This window comes from Pan troglodytes, chromosome 10, assembly GCF_028858775.2.
Source record: "Pan troglodytes isolate AG18354 chromosome 10, NHGRI_mPanTro3-v2.0_pri, whole genome shotgun sequence".
Lineage (NCBI taxonomy): Eukaryota > Metazoa > Chordata > Mammalia > Primates > Hominidae > Pan > Pan troglodytes.
The window spans coordinates 120199231-120217654 of record NC_072408.2 but is presented as its reverse complement, the minus strand read 5'-3'; the positions used below and the strand labels follow the sequence as shown (position 1 = coordinate 120217654).

General features: G+C 51.6%; 1 protein-coding gene across 1 annotated transcript in view; it reads right to left on the bottom strand.

Moving 5' to 3' along the window:
* Positions 1-408: 408 nt before the first annotated feature.
* The window catches only part of PLBD2 (phospholipase B domain containing 2), a 32885-nt gene continuing 14869 nt past the window's right edge, over positions 409-18424 (bottom strand). The window contains exons 4-12 of the mRNA XM_016924314.3: positions 17240-17340; positions 16807-17021; positions 10951-11048; positions 7560-7720; positions 6879-6974; positions 6542-6613; positions 4897-5049; positions 4079-4241; positions 409-3528 (exon numbers count right to left, since the gene is read on the bottom strand). Coding sequence (XP_016779803.1) covers positions 3361-3528; positions 4079-4241; positions 4897-5049; positions 6542-6613; positions 6879-6974; positions 7560-7720; positions 10951-11048; positions 16807-17021; positions 17240-17340 — 1227 coding nt within the window. The 3' untranslated portion in view covers positions 409-3360. The remainder of the gene's footprint in view (positions 3529-4078; positions 4242-4896; positions 5050-6541; positions 6614-6878; positions 6975-7559; positions 7721-10950; positions 11049-16806; positions 17022-17239; positions 17341-18424) is intronic.

Genomic DNA, 18424 nt, shown 5'->3' with positions numbered 1-18424 from the left:
TCATAGATCAAAGAGGAATTACTGGGGCTGGCTCCAGAGCATGGAGGGAACCCCACGCTCAGGGTACTTTTTGGATGACCCCAAGTTCAAACTGAAGTTTAAGAGTCACTCAGGGCTGGGCGCAGTGGCTCACGCCTGTGGGAGGATCGCTTGAGCCCAGGAGTTCAAGACCAGACTGGTTGGCACAGTGAGACTCTGTCTCTACAAAAAGGAAAAATAACTTGAACCCAGGAGGCAGAGGTTGCAGTGAGCCGGGATTGTGCCATTACACTCCAGTCTGGCGACAGAGTGAGACTCCGTCTCAAAAAATAAATAAATAAATAAAAAGGAAAATAAGATAAAACCACAAGTCAATTCCCAACCCCAGACCCCAACCTTGCTTTATTTTCTCCACGGGTTTACCAGCACTGACACACTGCATATTTCATTTATTTTGTTTACTATCTAGTCAATGTAAACTTCACAAGAGCAGGAACGCTTCTGTCCCTTTTGTTATAAAGTATCCCCGGGACCTCATAACAGTGCCTGGCATGTACTAGGGGTTCAATAAGTGTTTGCTAATAAAGAGATGCTGAGTGCATGAGGCCCCATGTGGGCTGCATCACATCCCCCAGGGAAACGCTGCTCACACCATTACCCCATTTCACAGATGAGGTAATCGAGGCTCAGAGAGGAGTCCATAGCTAGCTAATAAGAGGTGGAGACAGAATTGAAACCCAGGTCTCTGACTCCAGGGCTGTGTGCTTTCCTCTCTCCAAGCACACAGCACTGGGAGAGTCTTGTCTCCAAGGCAGGCTGCATGAGATCAGACAGGGAGAGAGCCTTTTTTTTGTATCTGTCTGTATACCACAATATGGCTTAGGAAGGTCTTGGTGGTTAACAAGGCTCCCAAATAGGACCCAGAACACAGGTGCTCAATAAACATCTGGATGGATGGATGGATGGATGGATGGATGGATGGACATGAATGAATGGATGGCTGATGGATAGAAAATAGATAAATATGGATGCATGGGTGGATATTAATGAATCTGCACAGACCCGTGTGTGGATGGATGGGTGATAAATGAATAGGTAGGTGGATGGACGGGTGGGTGGGTGGATGGATGGATGGATGGATGAGTGGGTGGATGGATGGGTAGATGGGTGATAAATGGATAGGTGGATGGATGAGTGAATGGGTAGATGGGTAGATGGATGGAAATGAACAGATGGAAATGGTTGGATGGGTGGATAAATGGTTGGAAGGATGGATGGATGGGTGAGTGGGTAGATGGATGATAAATGGATAGGTAGGTGGATGGATGAGTGAATTAGTGGATGGGTAAATGGGTGGAAAATGAACAGATGGAAATAGTTGGATGGGTGGATAAATGGTTGGAAGGTTGGATGGATGGGTGAGTGGGTAGATGGATGATAAATGGATAGGAAGGTGGATGGATGAGTGAATGGGTGGATGGGTAGATGGATGAAAAAACAGATGGAAATGGTTGGATGGGTGGATAAATGGTTGGAAGGATGGATGGATGGGTAAATGGGTGATAAATGGATAGGTAGATGGATGGAGGAGTGAATGGGTGGACGGGTATATGGATGGAAAATGAACAGATGAAAATGGTTGGATTGATGGTTGGATGGGTGATTGGATGGATGGATGGGTGGATGGGTGACAAATAGGTAGGTGGATGGGTGGATAGGTGAGTGGGTAGATGATTGGGTGGGTGGATGGATGGATGCGTTGGCAGATGGGTGGATGGATGAATGGATAGGTAGTTGGATGGGTGGGTGGATGAATGGGTGGGTAGATAAATGGGTGGGTGGATGGGTGATAGATAAGAACTTCGTAAGCCATGCTGTGGTATACAGACCAATACGAAAAAGGATCCCTCCCTGTCTGATCTCATAGGTGGATGGATGAGTCAATGGCTGGATGAGTAAATGGGTGGGTGGGTAAGTGGATGGAAAATGGACAAATGAGGCCAGGTGCGGGGGCTCACATCTGTAATCCAAGCACTTTGGGAGGCCAAGACGGACAGATCACTTGAGGCCAGGAGCTCGAGACCAGCCTGGCTAACATGGTGAAACCCTGTCTCTACTAAAAATACAAAATTAGCCAGGCATGGTGGCTCATGCCTGTAACCCCAGCTACTTGGGAAGCTAAGGCAGGAGAATCGCTCGAACCCAGGAAGCAGAGGTTGCAGTGAGCAGAGATTATGCCATTGCACTCCAGCCTGGGCAATAGAGTGAAACTCCTACTCAGAAATAACAAAAAAAAAAAAAGAAGAAGAAGAAGAAAGAAAATGGACAGATGGAGATGGCTGAATGGTTGGATGGGTGGTTGGATGGGTGAGTGGATGGATGATAAATGGATAGGTAGATGGATGGATGGATGGATGGAAGACAGATGGGTGGGTGGAAGGCTGTGCAGATGGATGATGGGTGAGTATGTTGGCAGATGAATGAATGGACAGAAGGACAGACAGAGGGCTGCACAGGAGGCTGCATGGGGGATGGCGCAGAACCCAAACCTGAGAGGAGAAAAAGCGCTGACCCCACCTTCCCTGCCACCCCAAGAAGCACAGCATGGGGCCACAGCCACTCTTGTTTAATGGTGGCACAGCCTGCGGTCTGGTTCCTCCATCAGGGCGCTGTGGGTATGGCCCTGAGGTGAGGGGCAGGCCTGGGGTGGGGTGGGGTGGGGCCTGAGGCAGAAGCGTGGGGGCTGACCCTCTGCCTGACATGGAGAGAGGACATTCAGAACCCTCCAGCCACAGATGGCCAGAAACTTTGGTTTGTGTTTGTTTTCAAGTTTCTGTCCTCAAGGAAGCTGCCCAGAAAGGGAGACGAGGGGACTGCTTCCTGAGGGAGCAGAGGGGCCAGAGCTGGGAGGAGCAATGCCAGCCGAAGACAACGCCCAGACAAAGCTCACCAGCTCCAGGGCCACCCGTGGGAATGCAGCTGGGAGAAGGGTGCTGGAACAGGCTCCTTCCACCCCATGGGAGCCCCAGAGTCTGCCCCAGGACCTTCCCAAGCCCTCAGGAAGGAGAAGCACGAGGAAGGGGCCCCAGAGGTGGGAATGAGATTGAGAGAGCAGCAGTAGGAAATAGACAGAAACAGAGAGTGGGAGATTTAGGGCAGGGCAGAAGAGACGCCATGGTGCCCACCCACCTCAGGGGAGAGAGGGGGTCAGTTCTGAGCCCCATCAGGTTCGTGACCCACTCTAGGAGGAGATGACTCAGACCCCAGATCAGAGAACAAAGCCCCCAGAAGGGGCTGGAGTTAGAAGTCCGGTGGCCTTGGGACGGGGGTGACCCTGCCGAGGGTCAGCAGGGGCAAAAGCAGCAGAGCAGGGACAGAACTTCAGTCCCATGAAACCTTGACAGGCGTGAACTTCCAGAGGTCTGGCTGGCCCATGTGCAGCAGGCCGCTGAAGGGCGAGGTGCTCCACTGGAACGGGGGCACCTGGTCCCACGTGGGACCGCTGGCCGCCAGCAGGCTCAGGATCCTGGCCAGTGACATGCTGGTCACCTGGGGACAGGGCAGAGCCGCAGCTGAGCAGGGGTCCTGGCCTGCCCCAATCCAGGCACCCAGCCTCCCACCCTGACCTTGACCCCAGAGCCCAATTCTGAACTGTCACTTTTTTTTTTTTGAGTCTCTGCTCTGTCACCCAGGTTGGAGTGCAGTGACGTGATCTCGGCTCACTGCAACCTCTGCCTCCCGGGTTCAAGAATTCTCATGCCTCAGCCTCCTGAGTAGCTGGGATTACAGACGCCTGCCACCACGCCTAGCTAATTTTTGTATTATTAGTAGAGACGGGTTTTCACCATGTTGGCCAGGCTGGTCTCAAACTCCTGACCTCAAGTGATCTGCCCACCTTGGGCTCCCAAAGTGCTGGGATTACAGGCATGAGCCACCATGCCCAGCCCATACTGTCACCTTTACTGTGACCCCAACCACAGCCCAATTCCGACTGTGATTCCTGCCCCGCCATCAGCTTTGCCCCAACCTGTCCCCTCCCCAAAGCTGGTGATGGTGACTTCCCCCACCCACAGCTCAGGCCCTAGGGAGGAGGCAGCACCTTCACGTCGATACCCCCATGGGAGCGCTGACGCAGGGCCTGGAAGGGGTAGGAGCCATTGGCCGGGTTGAGGTCGGAGCGGGCGGAGATAGCATTCTCCCCATTGGGCTGGGGGTCGCAGGCTTTGCACAGTGACAGGGGGTCATGGAGGAAGTCATTGTACCTGGATGGGGAAAAGGAGGGAACATCAGTCATCCCAGGAAGGAGAGGCTAAGACGGGGGGCCAAAATCTTCACAGGCAGCCCCGTTAACAGCTGCCAGCCTTCAACTTGATGAGCCCCTCCCACTGCACATTACCCCCGACAGTTCCTCTGCCTGGGGCCCGGACCCCTTCACCTAAGTCACTCTGCCTTCATTATTCAGCTCTCTGCTCAGGCACTCATCCTCAGGGAAGGCCTCCATGCCACTGCCCCAGCCAGGTGAGGCACCCGTTTGTTCCTGGATAGCCTCTCTTGGAACACAGCCATCTTTACACATTGACACCAGTGCAAGAACTTGATGGATTTCTGCACCGCCCAAGAGACAGGACAGTGGGGCACAGGTTTTCTACCTGTTGCTCCTGGTACCAAGCATAGTGCCTAGCAGTACAGGTCACTCAACAGATGTCTAGCATCCTCCCCCTAGCTATGAGGACAGTGACAGGGCCCAAGTGGAGCGCGGCCACCGAGCTGCTGCACTGGTGTCCAACATCTGACCACCCCCTGCTGACCCTCTGGGGCTGGCAGCAAAGTTTGAATGAGTTGGTACAAAAAGCGCACAGGAAGTTCTGTGTTCCTGCGGCCTCCCTCTCCCCAACCCACCACCCAACTGGCACCTACCTCATCAGCCTGACCATGGAGTCCATGTCTTGTACCAGTGACTGGTTCCGCCGGAAGATCTGGGCCCGGGGGCTCCCGTCATAAGAAAACCAGTCCCCATACTGGGCCACTAGGGCCTGCAGCCCACTGGCATTGAACACAGTCTCGAAGGACCTGCCGGGGACAAGGATGGTCACCCATGACCCCCACTGGCCTCACTCAGCCAAGGCTATGGCCAGGGAGGGGAGGGGCAGTCACACCAGGACATTATTACTTACAACTACGACATTCAGGCTGGGTGCAGTGGCTCACATCTGTAATCCCAATACTTTGGGAGGCCGAGGCGGGCAGATCACCTGAGCTCAGGAGTTTGAGACTAGCCTGGCCAACATGGTGAAACCCTGTCTCCACTAAAAATACAAAAATTAGCCAGGCGCGGTGGTGTGTGCCTGTAATCCCAGCTACTTGGGAGGCTGAGGCATGTACTCACTTGAACCTGGAAGGTGGAGGTTTCAGTGAGCCGAGATCGAGCCATTGCACTCCAACCTGGGCGACACAGCGAGACTCCGTCTCAAAAAAAAAAAAAAATTAGCCGGCGTGGTGGCACGTGCCTGTAATCCCAGCTACTCGGGAGGCTGAGGCACAAGAATTGCTTGAACCCGGGAAGCAGAGGTTGCAGCAAGCTGAGATCGCACCATTGCACTCCAGCCTGGGTGACAGAGCGAGACTCTGTCTCTAAAAACAAACAAACAAACAATAACAACAACAACAACAACAAAACCAACTATGACATTCGGGATAACAATAATGTCTTCCATTTGTGCTGGGGGGTGGCTTGGTGGGGTGGCCAAGCTTGGGCTCTGGGGCCCAAAAGGCATGGCATCAAATCCTGCCTTCAGTCCGGGTGTGGTGACTTATGCCTATAATCCCAGCACTTTTGGGAAGCCAAGGCAGGCGGATCACTTGAGGTCAGGAGTTTGAGATTAGACTGGCCAACATGGTGAAACCCTGTCTCTACTGAAAATAGAAAAATTAGCCAAGGATGGTGGCTGGCGCCTGTAATCCCAGCTACTCAGGAGGCTGAGGCAGGAGAATCACTTGAGCTCAGGAGGCGGAGGCTGCAGTGAGCTGAGATTGCACCATTGCACTCCAGCCCGGGTGACAGGGCAAGATTCTGTCTCAAAACAAAAAACAAAAAACAAATCCTGCCTTCACCATTCGCCAACAGGGGAAGCTTGGGAAAGTGAGGTACTTTCTCAGGGCCTCAGTTTCATCATCTGTGAGATGGGAACAGGAACCCTAGTGACCACATGTGGCAGTTTTAAGAGTCAAATGAGAAAATGCAGGTAAAGTAAGTGAGCCTCAGGAGGTGACAGCTGTACAGCCCAGTAAGGCAGATCCAGTCAGAGACCCTGGCAGGGGCCAGTCCCTGAGCCTGGCCACCCCACACCACCCTGCTCTGGGTGTTAGAACCAGAGGGCACATGGATGCTGACTTAAGCCATGCAACTACACTGCCCAACTGTCTGGGCTCTCCTGGCCAGAAAAGGGGGTAGGCTGGGATTCTTCGTTCTGTGGGTTTAAAAATATTGCCTAGGAAGGAGCTGGGCAAGGAGTGAGGTGGATGCCCTGGAGGGTGACGGGGAGCGGAGTGAGAAGGCACGCACGGTATGTTGTAGCTGGCCCAGTAGGTCTTCTGGTAGAGCTCCGAGGTCTTGTCAGCCACCACCACCATGCCGCTGAGACCGAGAAGAGAGATGGGGTGGAGGTGATCAGAAAAGGGGCTCCTGTGGGCACTGCCCTGCTCGGGGAGCCCCGATGGCTCCCCATTGCCTGGAGGATGGATTAAGTCCTGAACTTCAGCCCCCACCAGGGACACCTTCTCTTCCAGCCACACCCTCCTGAGATCGTTCACTTCCTGCACAGCGCCAGCACGGCTCTGGGCCTTCACCCTGGCAGTCCCCTCTGCCCCGAGCCCCCACCCCTCCCTCCCAGGGTACGCACGGGATCTGCTCCAGGATGGTGAGCACCCGGCTCCCGGGGCTGGGCCCACCCGGGATGAACGCCTTGTAGTCCACGATCATCCACTGGTTGTTATACCTGCCGGGCAGGGGAAGGGAGGACTGAACAGAGCCTGGAGCCACCTCCCCAGCTTTCCCCACCCTGCAGTGTCCCACTCAGCTAGGAATTACAGGAAGTGGGCCTGGGGTTGTCCGGCCATTCAACTGACACCCTGACGCTGCAGCATGACCAGGTATCCACAAACCCCTCTCTCGTCATGCTGCTTGACTGTTCCAGAATATTCTATGGCTCCCTAGGTCAGCTCCTCTGCCGGACGCTGTAAGATCTGCACTGCCCAGTTCCAGTGTCTCTGGCTCACAGGCCCTGCCACCCACCCACGTCCACCTCCTCAAACAGCCCTCCCCACTGTCCCCTTGAGAGTCTTCAGGTTCCAAGTGCTCTTCCTGTACTGCCACCAAGGCACCCCTTCCTAGGCTGAGGAGCCTGCAGGGGAGGGGCAAATCCTTTCCTTCCCTAGCCTCAGTCTCCCCATGTATGAAACAAAGGAGGGCGTGGGGTGTGTGGCCCGGATGCCACATCTGGTCCCCAGGAGTGTGAGTGTTAAAGGGGAGGTTGGTCTATCTCTTGGTGCAGGGGAAGCCACAGGGCCAGAAGCCCACTCACGTGCCACTGTTGAACCTCTTGAAGATGTCTGCCCAGGTGGCCCCATCCGAGGCCAGGCGGTTGGCCACGATGTTGCGTACCCACTCCAGCACACAGCCCCTGGGCCGCACATACTTCCACAGGGCTGGGTTCTTGTTGCCAATGGTGGTCTCCAGTGTCACCTGTGGGAAGGTCAAGGGGGCTGGTGCACAGCCTAGGCATGCTGCCACCAAGTGGCAGTACTTCATCAGTCATGGCTCCAAAATTTTTTTTTTTTTTTTTTTTTTGAGATAGAGTCTCACTCTTGCCCAGGCTGGAGTGCAGTGGTGTAACCTCAGCCCACTACAACCTCCGCTTCCCAAGTTCAAGCAATTTTCGTGCTTCAGCCTCCCTAGTAACTAGGATTACAGGCACGTGCCCCCACGCCTGGCTAACTTTTGTATTTTTAGTAGAGGCAGGGTTTCTCCATGTTGGCTAGGCTGGTCTAACTCCTGACCTCAAGTGATCCGCCCACCTCCGCCTCCCAAAGTGCTGGGATTACATGTGTTAAATACTTACTTAATCTGCCGGGCATGGTGGCTCACACTTTGGGAGGCCAAGGTAGGTGGATCACCTGAGGTCAGGAGTTCCAGACCAGCCTGGCCAACATGGTAAAACCCTGTCTCTACTAAAAATACAAAAATTAGCCAGGTGTGGTGGCATACACCTGTAATCCCAGCTACTGGAGAGGCTGAGGCAGGAGAATCACTTGAACCCAGGAGACAGAGGTTGCAATGAGCCCAGATCATGCCACTGCACTTCAGCCTGGGTAACAAAAGAAGAAATAAATAAAAATAAAAACTCATATCCAGTTGAGGCACATGTTCCCCACCAGTTCCTTGGACAAGCACGGAGGAGGATTTGGGATCATGCATCTAGCTTTGCCCTGGTGAACAGCCCCTGAGAGGCCCAAAGAGCCGCTCCCATGAACGCACTCCCTCACCAAGCTGGGCAAACTCCCATTCCCACCCCTTTCCCACAGTTCTGCAGGAAAAGTTGCACGGCCTGAGGCTGTCAGCCTGGCAGATGCAGCAGTCAGAGGACTAGGAGGCCTTACAACAGGAGAGGCCCTCAGTCTCCCTCCAGCCTTGGGGCATGCAGGATGCCCACCGCTGCCTCCGATTGCCTCCTCTCCCTTCTCCATTTCCTCCTGGAACCCTTGGCTGCCTTCAGCATATTTGAAAAGTAAAGCTTAGTTCTTGTGAGTTAAAAACCAAACCAAACAAAAGTCATGTAATCCCAGCTATTCGGAGGCTGAGGCATGAGAATCACTTGAACCCTGGAAGGAAAGGTTGCAGTGAGCTGAGATCGTGCCACTGCACTCCAGCCTGGGCAACAGAGAGAGAGCCTATCTAAAAAAAAAAAAAAAAACACACACACACACACACACACAAACCACCACCACCACCACCAGAAAGCTGAGAACAGCTAAAAGCCGTATCCATAAATGTAATTTTTTCTTTTTTCTCTTTAAAGAGGAAAAAAAAGGCTGGACACAGTGGCTCCGCACTTTGGGAGGCCAAGGGGGTCAGATTGCTTGAGCCCAGGAGGTCAAGACCAGCCTGGGCAACATGGCAAAACCTGTCTCTACAAAAAATAAAAAAATTAGCCAGGCATGGTGGCAGGCTCCTATAGTCCCAGTTACTTGGGAGGCTGAGATGGGAGGATCGCTTGAGGCTGAGGTGATAGAGGCTGCAGCGAGCTGTGATCATGCCACTGCACTCAGGCCTGCATGACAGTGTGAGATCCTATCTCTGAAAAAAAAAATCCTGAAGTTTGGTATTTCTTTCCACTGTTAACGTGACACACCACAGTGGTATTAGCAGTCACTGGGACTGTCACTGTCAGAAATCACAGATGTTTTTCCATCAGATTACAAGGCTGTACATACCTTAAAGTATCATTCATGCACCTTGCTTCTTCTAACTTATGGTATTTATCACACCTGCTTCTGGATCTTATTATTCAGTGTGTTAATAAAGCAGCACGTATATACTAAAAGTTTACTTATATTTTGATAACCATATTTCACTATAACTGGTTTCCTCCATAATCCTATACATTTTGGTTTATGTGTCTAAAAACACTAATTTGCCAGGCACAGTGGCTCACACCTATAATCCCAGCACTTTCGGAAGCTGAGGTAGGAGGATCCCTTCAACCCAGGAGTTCAAGACTGGCCTGGGAAATATAGTGAGACCTCATTTCTACAAGAAATTTAAAAATTAGCTGAGCATGGTGGCATGTGCCTGTAATCCCAGCTACTCAGGAGGCTGAGGCGGGAGGATCGCCTGAACCCAGGAGGTGGGAGGTTGCAGTGAGCCACGATCACACCCCTGCATTCCAACCTGAGTGACAGAGAGAGACCCTACCTCTATGAAAAAAAATAAATAAATAATAAAAGTTAAAACACTATTCTGAGAAGAGGGCCAACAGCCTCCTGGACTGCCCAAGGTGTTTATGGCACAAAAACAGTTAGGGACCCTGATGGAAGGGAAGTTTCCTGCCCAGACCCTTTCCTGGTAACCAGGTGGAACCATTTCACGTGTCCCTCCCCAGCTGCCTCAGTCCCCTTCCCCACCTGGGCCACAGCATGGGGGTTCCCTCACCCACCACCTGGCCCTCTCTTGCCTCGTTCCACACTCAGAAAAAAGCAAGGATCAGACAAGAAGAAGAGTCCCCACCCCTCCTGTCCCCGCAGGGAGCTGGCGTTCTCTGCGCTAAGGGTGTTTTTTAGAGTGATGTTTTTTCTCCTCTGTCTCGTTGCCCTGGAGATCAAAGGGTTCACTTTCTCAGCGAGGGGTGCCAGGGACAGATTTCTAAACAAGTCTGGACCGCAGCCAGGAAAAAAGATGAAAACAACACACTGTAAACAGCCTCTATTCAGCAAACCTGGTCAGGTCAGAGGGGCTCTGAGGAAAGCAAGAGGGAGGCAGGAGGAGAGGGAAGCGGTGGGGATGTGGGGGGGGGCGGGGGCACAGTTATCCTGAATACATAAAAACAAGTGAGGTCACTGAGGTCAGGGATAGTCCCAAACATCCCCAAGTCCAGCCTTTCCTGACAACCAGGGTTACATGCAGAGTCCCAGGCCATCTGCAGGTTTTGGAGGCCCTGTGTGGGGCCTGGGGGTCTATGTTTAAACACGCCCTTGTGGTGGTCCAAGTCCCCAGAGCAGGGGAAGGGCGAGTCTGGGCTCTGAATGGCAGGTGGGGCAGCGTCCACCTCGTCCTCCACTGCACCCCTGGCTCCTACATGGCACCCAGCACTGGGCTGCAGCCTGGTCCCCACTTGCTGCAGGAATCAATCCTGCCAGCTCAGAGCCGCCGTGTGACAAACACCCCAGGAACAGAGGAGACATGAGAAAGGGACTCACCAGCCCACTGCCCAGGATGTAGAAGTCGTCGCAGGAGAAGATGGTGCCGGGGTAGGAGGAGAAGACCAGCTTGTTGCCGGGAACCAGCGGGTAGTCCCCTGTGCAGGCAGAGCGAGCCAGGGATGCTGGTCAGACAGGCCCAGGTGGAGGCCCCTGCACCCTACCTAACAAGACACAGGCACAGGGGCACAGGCAGGCCTCCGAGGAAGCCCCCACTGTGTCCTTTTTGTCATTTAGCAAATGAGGTCATTGGGCATATAAAAGTGCATATACGTGCAAGTAAAAATAAAAGCTAGCAGCAAAACTTATATAGTTGGCCCTCCATGTCCGTGGGTTCCACATCCTTGGATTCAATCGACTGGGGACCAAAAATACTAGGAAAAAAACATGATTAAAAAGAAACAACACAGTTGGGTGCAGTGGCTCACACCTGTAATCCCTGCACTTTGGGAGGCCAAGGCAGGTGGATCACGAGGTCAGGAGACCGAGACCATCCTGGCTAACACGGTGAAACCCGTCTCTACTAAAAATACAAAAAATGAGCCAGGCGTGGTGGCGTGCGCCTATAGTCCCAGGTACTTGGGAGGCTGGGTCAAGAGAATGGCGTGAACCCGGGAGGCAGAGCTTGCAGCGAGCCGAGATCGCGCCACTGCACTCCAGCCTGGGCGACAGAGTGAGACTCCGTCTAAAATAAATAAATAAATAAATAAATAAATAAAAGAAATAACACTAAAAGATAAAACAAATTTTAAAAATACAGTATAACAACTATTAACATAGCATTGTATTAGGTCTTATAAGTAATCTAGAGATGATTATAGGATATGGGAGGATATGTATATGTTATAGGTAAACAGTCGGCCGTATTATAGAAGAGACCTGAGCTTCCACAGGGGCTCCTGGAGTCAACCCCCTCCCCAACACCAAGGGACAACTCTGTGTGTGCGTGAGTATGTGTGTATGTGTTAAATATATATACTCAGATAGATAGACAAACAGATAAATATTTTGTTCACTGGACATTTTTTTTTCTGAGACAGAGTTTCGCTCTTTTTGCCCAGGCTGGAGTGCAGTGGGGCGATCTTAGCTCACTGCAACCTCCGCCTCCCAGTTGTAAGCGCTTCTCCTGCCTCAGCCTCCCGAGTAGCTGGGATTACAGGCCCACCCCTGGCAGGTACCCTCACCCCTGCCCTAGAACTCCTTCTACCTGAAACCCATCCCTTGACAAGTGCTAGTCTGGTTTTATGCACTGTCTGCGGCAGGGCTACTGTGACCTCACGCTTATGCTGGAGGCTCATTACCCCTGTGATCTTGTAAATTGACTCCTTATACCTGCCCTGCATGGGGGCAGAGAATTATCATCTGCACTTTGCAGATAAGGCAATCTGAGACTCAGAAAGGCTAAGTAACTTAGCAGAGGCCAAACAGTTAAATGGCTGAGCAGGGATTCTACCCAGACCTCTTCCCTCCAGTGCTCCAGAGTTCTGGGTGTAGCTCTCTGAATTATCCTTTGTCTTTTTTTTTTTTTTTTTTTTTTTTTTGAGACAGAGTCTTGCTCTGTTGCCCAGGCTAGAGTGCAGTGGGGGGATCTCGGCTCACTGCAACCTCTGCCTCCCAGGTTCAAGTGATTCTCTTGCCTCAGCCTCCCGAGTAGCTGCAATTACAGGCATCTACCACCATGTCCAGCAAATTTTTGTATTTTTAGTAGAGACAGGGTTTTACCATGTTGGCCAGTCTGGTCTCAAACTCTGACCTCAAGTGATCCACCAGCCTCGGCCTCCCAAAGTGCTGGAATTACAGGCATAAGCCACCACGTCTGGCCTGAATTATCTCTTCCACATTAAGTCTTTGCACTTTAAAACAAAGGGACCAGTAGGCCGGGCGTGGTGGCTCACGCCTGTAATCCCAGCACTTTGGAAGGCCAAGGTCAGGAGGCCAGGAGTTTGAGACCAGCCTCACCAACATGGTGAAACCCCATCTCTACTAAAAATACAAAATTAGCCAGGTGTGGGGGTGCATGCCTGTAGTCCCAGATACTCAGGAGGCTGAAGTGGGAGAATTGCTTGAACCTAGGAGATGGAGGTTGAAGTAAGCCGAGATTGTGCCCATTGCACTCCAGCCTGGGCAACAGAGTGAGACTCTGTCTCAAAAAAAAAAAAGAAACAAAGAAAGAAAGAAAGAAAAGAAAAGGCAAAAGGCATAGTGGGACCCAGCACAGAGGCTCATACCTGAAATCCCAGTGCTTTGGGAGGCTAAGGCAGGAGGATCACCTGAGGCTAGAAGTTTGTGACCAGCCTGGGCAACATAGCCAGACCCTGTCTCAAAATAAGTAATTTGAAAAACAAAACGCGTAGTGGACCAAACATGGCAGTACTGGCAACTCTCCAAGGCAGCCTAGTGGGCAAAAGAAGGAAGTCGCAAATAATTCATGCAGTATAATCTTAATTATGATTTTAAAAAAACTCAGAAAGCAAACATTTTAGAGCAGTGAAACTATTCTGTATAATACTACAATGATGGGTACAGCACCCCATTCCATGCATGAAGCCCACCCTTGGAAAATTTTTTTTTTTTTTTGAGACAGAGGCCCACTCTGTTGCCTAGGTTGGAGTACAGTGGCACCATCTTGGCTCACTGCAACCTGTGCCTTCGCGGTTCAAGCAATTCTGGGGCCTCAGCCTCCCGAATAGCTGGGATTACAGGTGTGCGCCACCACGCCCAGCTAGTTTTTGTATTTTTAGTAGAGATGGGGTTTCACCATGTTGGCCAGTCTTGAACTCCTGACCTCAAGTGTTCCACCTGCCTTGGCCTCCCAAAGTGCCGGGTTTACAGGCATAAGCCATTGTGCCCAGGCAAGGTACATTTTTTAAAGTCTAGGAGAAAACATAACCAAATGTTCACAGAAATGTTCTCTTTTGGGTTGTGGAGTGTTCGAGTGATTTTCATTGTGAGAGTGTTTTGGTGGATTCTCCAATGTTCTATAACATACCTGTATGACTTATACAGTATGTTTTTAAAAGCTATTAAAATTTTAATGGATACATAGCAATGAGAACGATAGATCTACAGCTACACACAGTAATACAGATGAATCTCACAGACATGCAGAACAAATGAGCACACACTACGCGATTCCATTCATATGACATTCAAAACCAGGCAAACCTAACCTATTCTGTGAGAAATCAGGACAGGCGGTTGGATCACTTGAGGTCAGGTATTCAAGACCAGCCTGGCCAACATGGCGAAACCCCATTTCTACGGAAAATACAAAAATTAGCTGGGTGTGGTGGTGTGTGCCTGTAATCCCAGCTACTCAGGAGGCTGAGGCAGAAGAATCGCTTGAACCTAGGAAGCAGAGGTTGCAGTGAGCCGAGATTGCACTACTGCCCTCTAGTCTGGGTGACAGAGCAAGACTGTTTAAAAACAAAACAAACAAACAAACAAAAAACAGAAATCAGGATAGAGATGATGCTGGGGTGGGGGTGTGCCTGGAAAGGGATACGAGGGAAGCTTCTAGGGGCTGGGAATGTTCTGTTTCTCCAGATGGATGCTATACACAGGTGTGTTCCACGTGCAAGAAATTCAAGTTGTACACTTACAGTGTATACGATTTCCTGTATAAATGTCAATTTAGAGTTTACTTAAATTTCAATGAATGGACATTAGGTTGTTACCAAACCACTGTGACAGCAGACTTGCTTATACACACTCCCCATGCAGAAGCTGAAATGTCTCTCTAGGGACAGATTGGAGTCAGAGAATTGCTGGATCACTGGAGTGACAGATTTTGAATTTTATTAGATGCCAGCTGGATTCCTCTTAAAAGTAGCTGTGCCAACGCATACTCCCATTAGCAATGAATAAGGCTGGACACTTCCCCACCTCCTCACCAGCTCCTGGTCCCATTAAGTTTTTACATTTGGCCACGAAGGAGGTACTGCAAACATTTGGCAGTGGTATCCCTGGGGCTGATGCTGGGGCCTGGGATGAAGGATATGGCACTATGGAGGACTTTGGCCTTGACTGTAAAACTGTTTTTTTCTTTATTAGAGACAAGGTCTTGCACTGTCACCCAGGCTGGGGTGTCATGGCGTGATCACTGTTCACTGCAGCCTCGACCTCCTGGGCTCAAGCAATCCTCCTGCTTCGAATTCCCAAGGCGCTGGGATTACAGGGATGGGCCACCGTGCCCAGCCAGTTTTCACATTTGACAGGAAGAATGTATTCATGCACTCCTTGCAATTGGTTGTTTGCAAAAATAGCTCTAATTCTTCCCATGCCTGCATCCAAGCCATATGTGATGTGACTCTGCAGTTCCTCATAGCAAATGGTGGAGCCTATTCTCCCATCTCTTGAGCCTGGGCTGGCCACCTGACTTGATTTGGATAAAGAATGCTGTGTCAGCCAGGTGCGGTGGCTCACACCTTTAATCCCAGTACTTTGGGAGGCCGAGGCAGCTGTATCACCTGAGGTCAGGAGTTCAAGACCAGCCTGGCCAACATGGCAAAACCCCGTCTCTACTAAAAATACAAAAATTAGCCAGACACAGTGGTGTGCACCTATAATCCCAGCTACTTGGGAGGCTGAGGCAGGAGAATCACTTGAACCCAGGAGGCAGAGGTCACAGTGAGCTGAGATTGTGCCACTGCACTCCAGCCTAGGCAACAGAACAAGACTCTCAAAAAAAAAAAAAAAAATGCTGTGTCAAGCCAGGTGCGGTGGCTCACACCTGTAATCCAAGCACTTTAGGAGGCCAAAGTGGGCAGATCACTTGAGGTCAGGAGTTCAAGACCAGCCTGGCCAATATGGGAAAACCCTGTCTCTACTAAAAATACAAAAATTAGCTGGGCATGGTGATGCACGCCTGTAGTCCCAGCTACTCGAGAGGCTGAGGCAGGAGAATTGCCTGAACCCGGGAGGCAGAGGTTGCAGTGAGCTGAGATCATGCCACTGCACTCCAGCCTGGGCACCAGAGCAAGATTCCGTCTCAAAATAAAAAGAAAAGAATGCTGTGTCAGTTCCACCAAGGTCTCAAGAGGCCTTTACCATATCCTGCCCCAGTGCTACATGAACAGGCCTGTGCTCACCTACTGATGATGAAAGACCACGTAGCCCAGCTGTCCCCATCACCCTGGCTGACAATCAACCCCAGACAAGAGAAGAGGCCATCCCATTCCAGCCATCCCACCCCAGCTGACCTGCCAGCAGACTGCTGATGCATCAGTGAGCCTAGCCAAGATCAGCCTGGCCCAGCCCAGAAAACCAAAACCACCTAGCTGACCCATAGAGGCAGGAGCAAAAAATAAATAGCGGTTATTTAAGCTGTTGTTGTTTTAAATTTGGGGGTAACTGGTTAAGCAGCAATAGGTGAAATAAAAAAGGCAATAAACATGTAAAACAAGATGAACTGGCTAGGCGTGGTGGCTCACATAAGTAATCACAGCACTTTGGGAGGCCAAGTCAGGAGGATCACTTGAGCCCAGGAGTTTGAGACAAGCCTGGGCAACATAGTGAGACTCCATCTCTTAAAAATAAAAAAATAAACAAATTAGCTGAGTGTGGTGGTACACATTTGTAGTTCCAGATACTTGGGAGGCTGAGGCAGGAGGATAATCTGAGCCTGGGAAGTCAAGGCTACAGTGAGCCACGACTGTGCCACTGTACTCCAGCCTGGGCAACAGAGCAAGACCCCAACTCAAAAAGAAAAAAACAAAACCAAAATGAACTCTTGGAATATCCCTGCAGTGACTCCGTGTGTTGGGAGGGTTTCCAAGGCCCAAACCTCCTAGGACCACTCCCCACGTGTGTGCCCACCCACCTGCTCATCCCCCAGACACACCCACACCCACCTACCCCGGGGGCCTTCCCGGAACTGGAGCCAGTACTTCTTGATGACACGCAGCATGTGCTGGTAGTTGTTCCAGGTGTTGTGGGCAACCAGGAGGTCACTCTGGCCAGGGAGCAGCTTGATGAGGGCAGAACAGGAGCCAGAGCCCAGAGAAGGTTTGATCTTGGTCTTGTTCAGGGCCAGCTCCAGGTCTTCCAGGTCCCCAGAGAGCTGCAGCAGGCTGAGGAGGGCCAGGGCACCAGAGGGTTACCACGCCTGCTGTGAGTGCTGTTATGTACTCATTTTGCAGAGGAGAAAGCTGAGGGTCTGGGAAGTCAGCTGACTGTTCCAAGGCCACAGAGCCAGGGAGTGGCAAGGTTGATGCTGGAACCCAGGTCTGTCCGACTATGAGTGTGTGGCCCTTCTTCCCACCCTGTTCACTCTGGGGGTGGCACTTACAGGAACCCCAAGGGTTTGATGGTGAACTTCCCAGCTGGGAAGCTCACACGGCCTTCGTAGCTGTCCTCCAGGCCTTTCAGCTGCAGGAGGGTCAGCCGCACCTAGGGGAGGGGGCAGGGGCAGAGGGAGGGTGAGGCCTCTCCTCCAGGCTCACACCTTCTCCTTCAACGGGAGGGGCTCTGGCCTGGGGGTTCAGACAGAGCAGGAGGCCCGGGGGTACCCTCCAGACTCCAGCCAGCCTTGACTCCCCCAAACTACCACCCACCCCTCCATGCTGAGCACTCTCCTGCTTTCAATGAATTAACTCTATGTCTCTGCCCTGTGTTAACCCCAAATCAGCCCCACTTAAGAGCCTAGTTCAAAAGCCATCTCTTCTAGGACGCCTCCCAGCCTGGCCTGGCCTCTTGCCAACTGCTCCTGTTCTGAGTTCAGTACGGACTGTATTGCTGCCTCGGGCACCTGTCTCATGCATCTGACTTCTCCCCATTGTCATCATTTTGCCTCAACATCCTATAGCCATAAAGTATCATCAGTGTGTCCCTCATGGGGCCTTGGGCAGGCACACTGGGCACTTAGTAAGCATCTGCAAGATGGATGGGTGGGTTGTTGGATGGATGGATGGGTGGGTGGATGTATGTATGTATGGGTGGGTGAGTGGGTTGACAGGTGGGAGGTGAATGGATGGGTGGATGAGTGGGTGGGTGGGTGGGTGGATGTATGTATGTATGGGTAGATGGATGGATGATGGATGGACGGGTGTGTGAATGGATAGATGAATGGGTGGGTAAATGGATGGATGGATGGATGGATGAGTGAGCGAATGGATAGATATGTAGATGAGTGAGTGGGTGGGTGGGTGGGTGGAAGGATGGGTGGATGGAGGATGGATGGATGGGTGGGTAAATGGGTGGGTAAATGAACGGATGGATGAGTGAGTGAATAGATGGATAGGTAGATGGGTGAGTGGGTGGGTGGGTGGATGCATGGATGCATGGATGGGTGGATGGATGGGTGGTGGATGTGTGGAATGGACAGGTAGATGGGTTGGTGGTAGAACAGTCTGTCTTAGGGTGTGAGTAGGTGGATGGGTAAACAGTGAGAAGTTCTACAGAGGAAAATGGTGCAAACCTGGCCTAGGCTAGGCAGACATGCTAACAGGCATTGATGGCCACTTTACAGAGACAG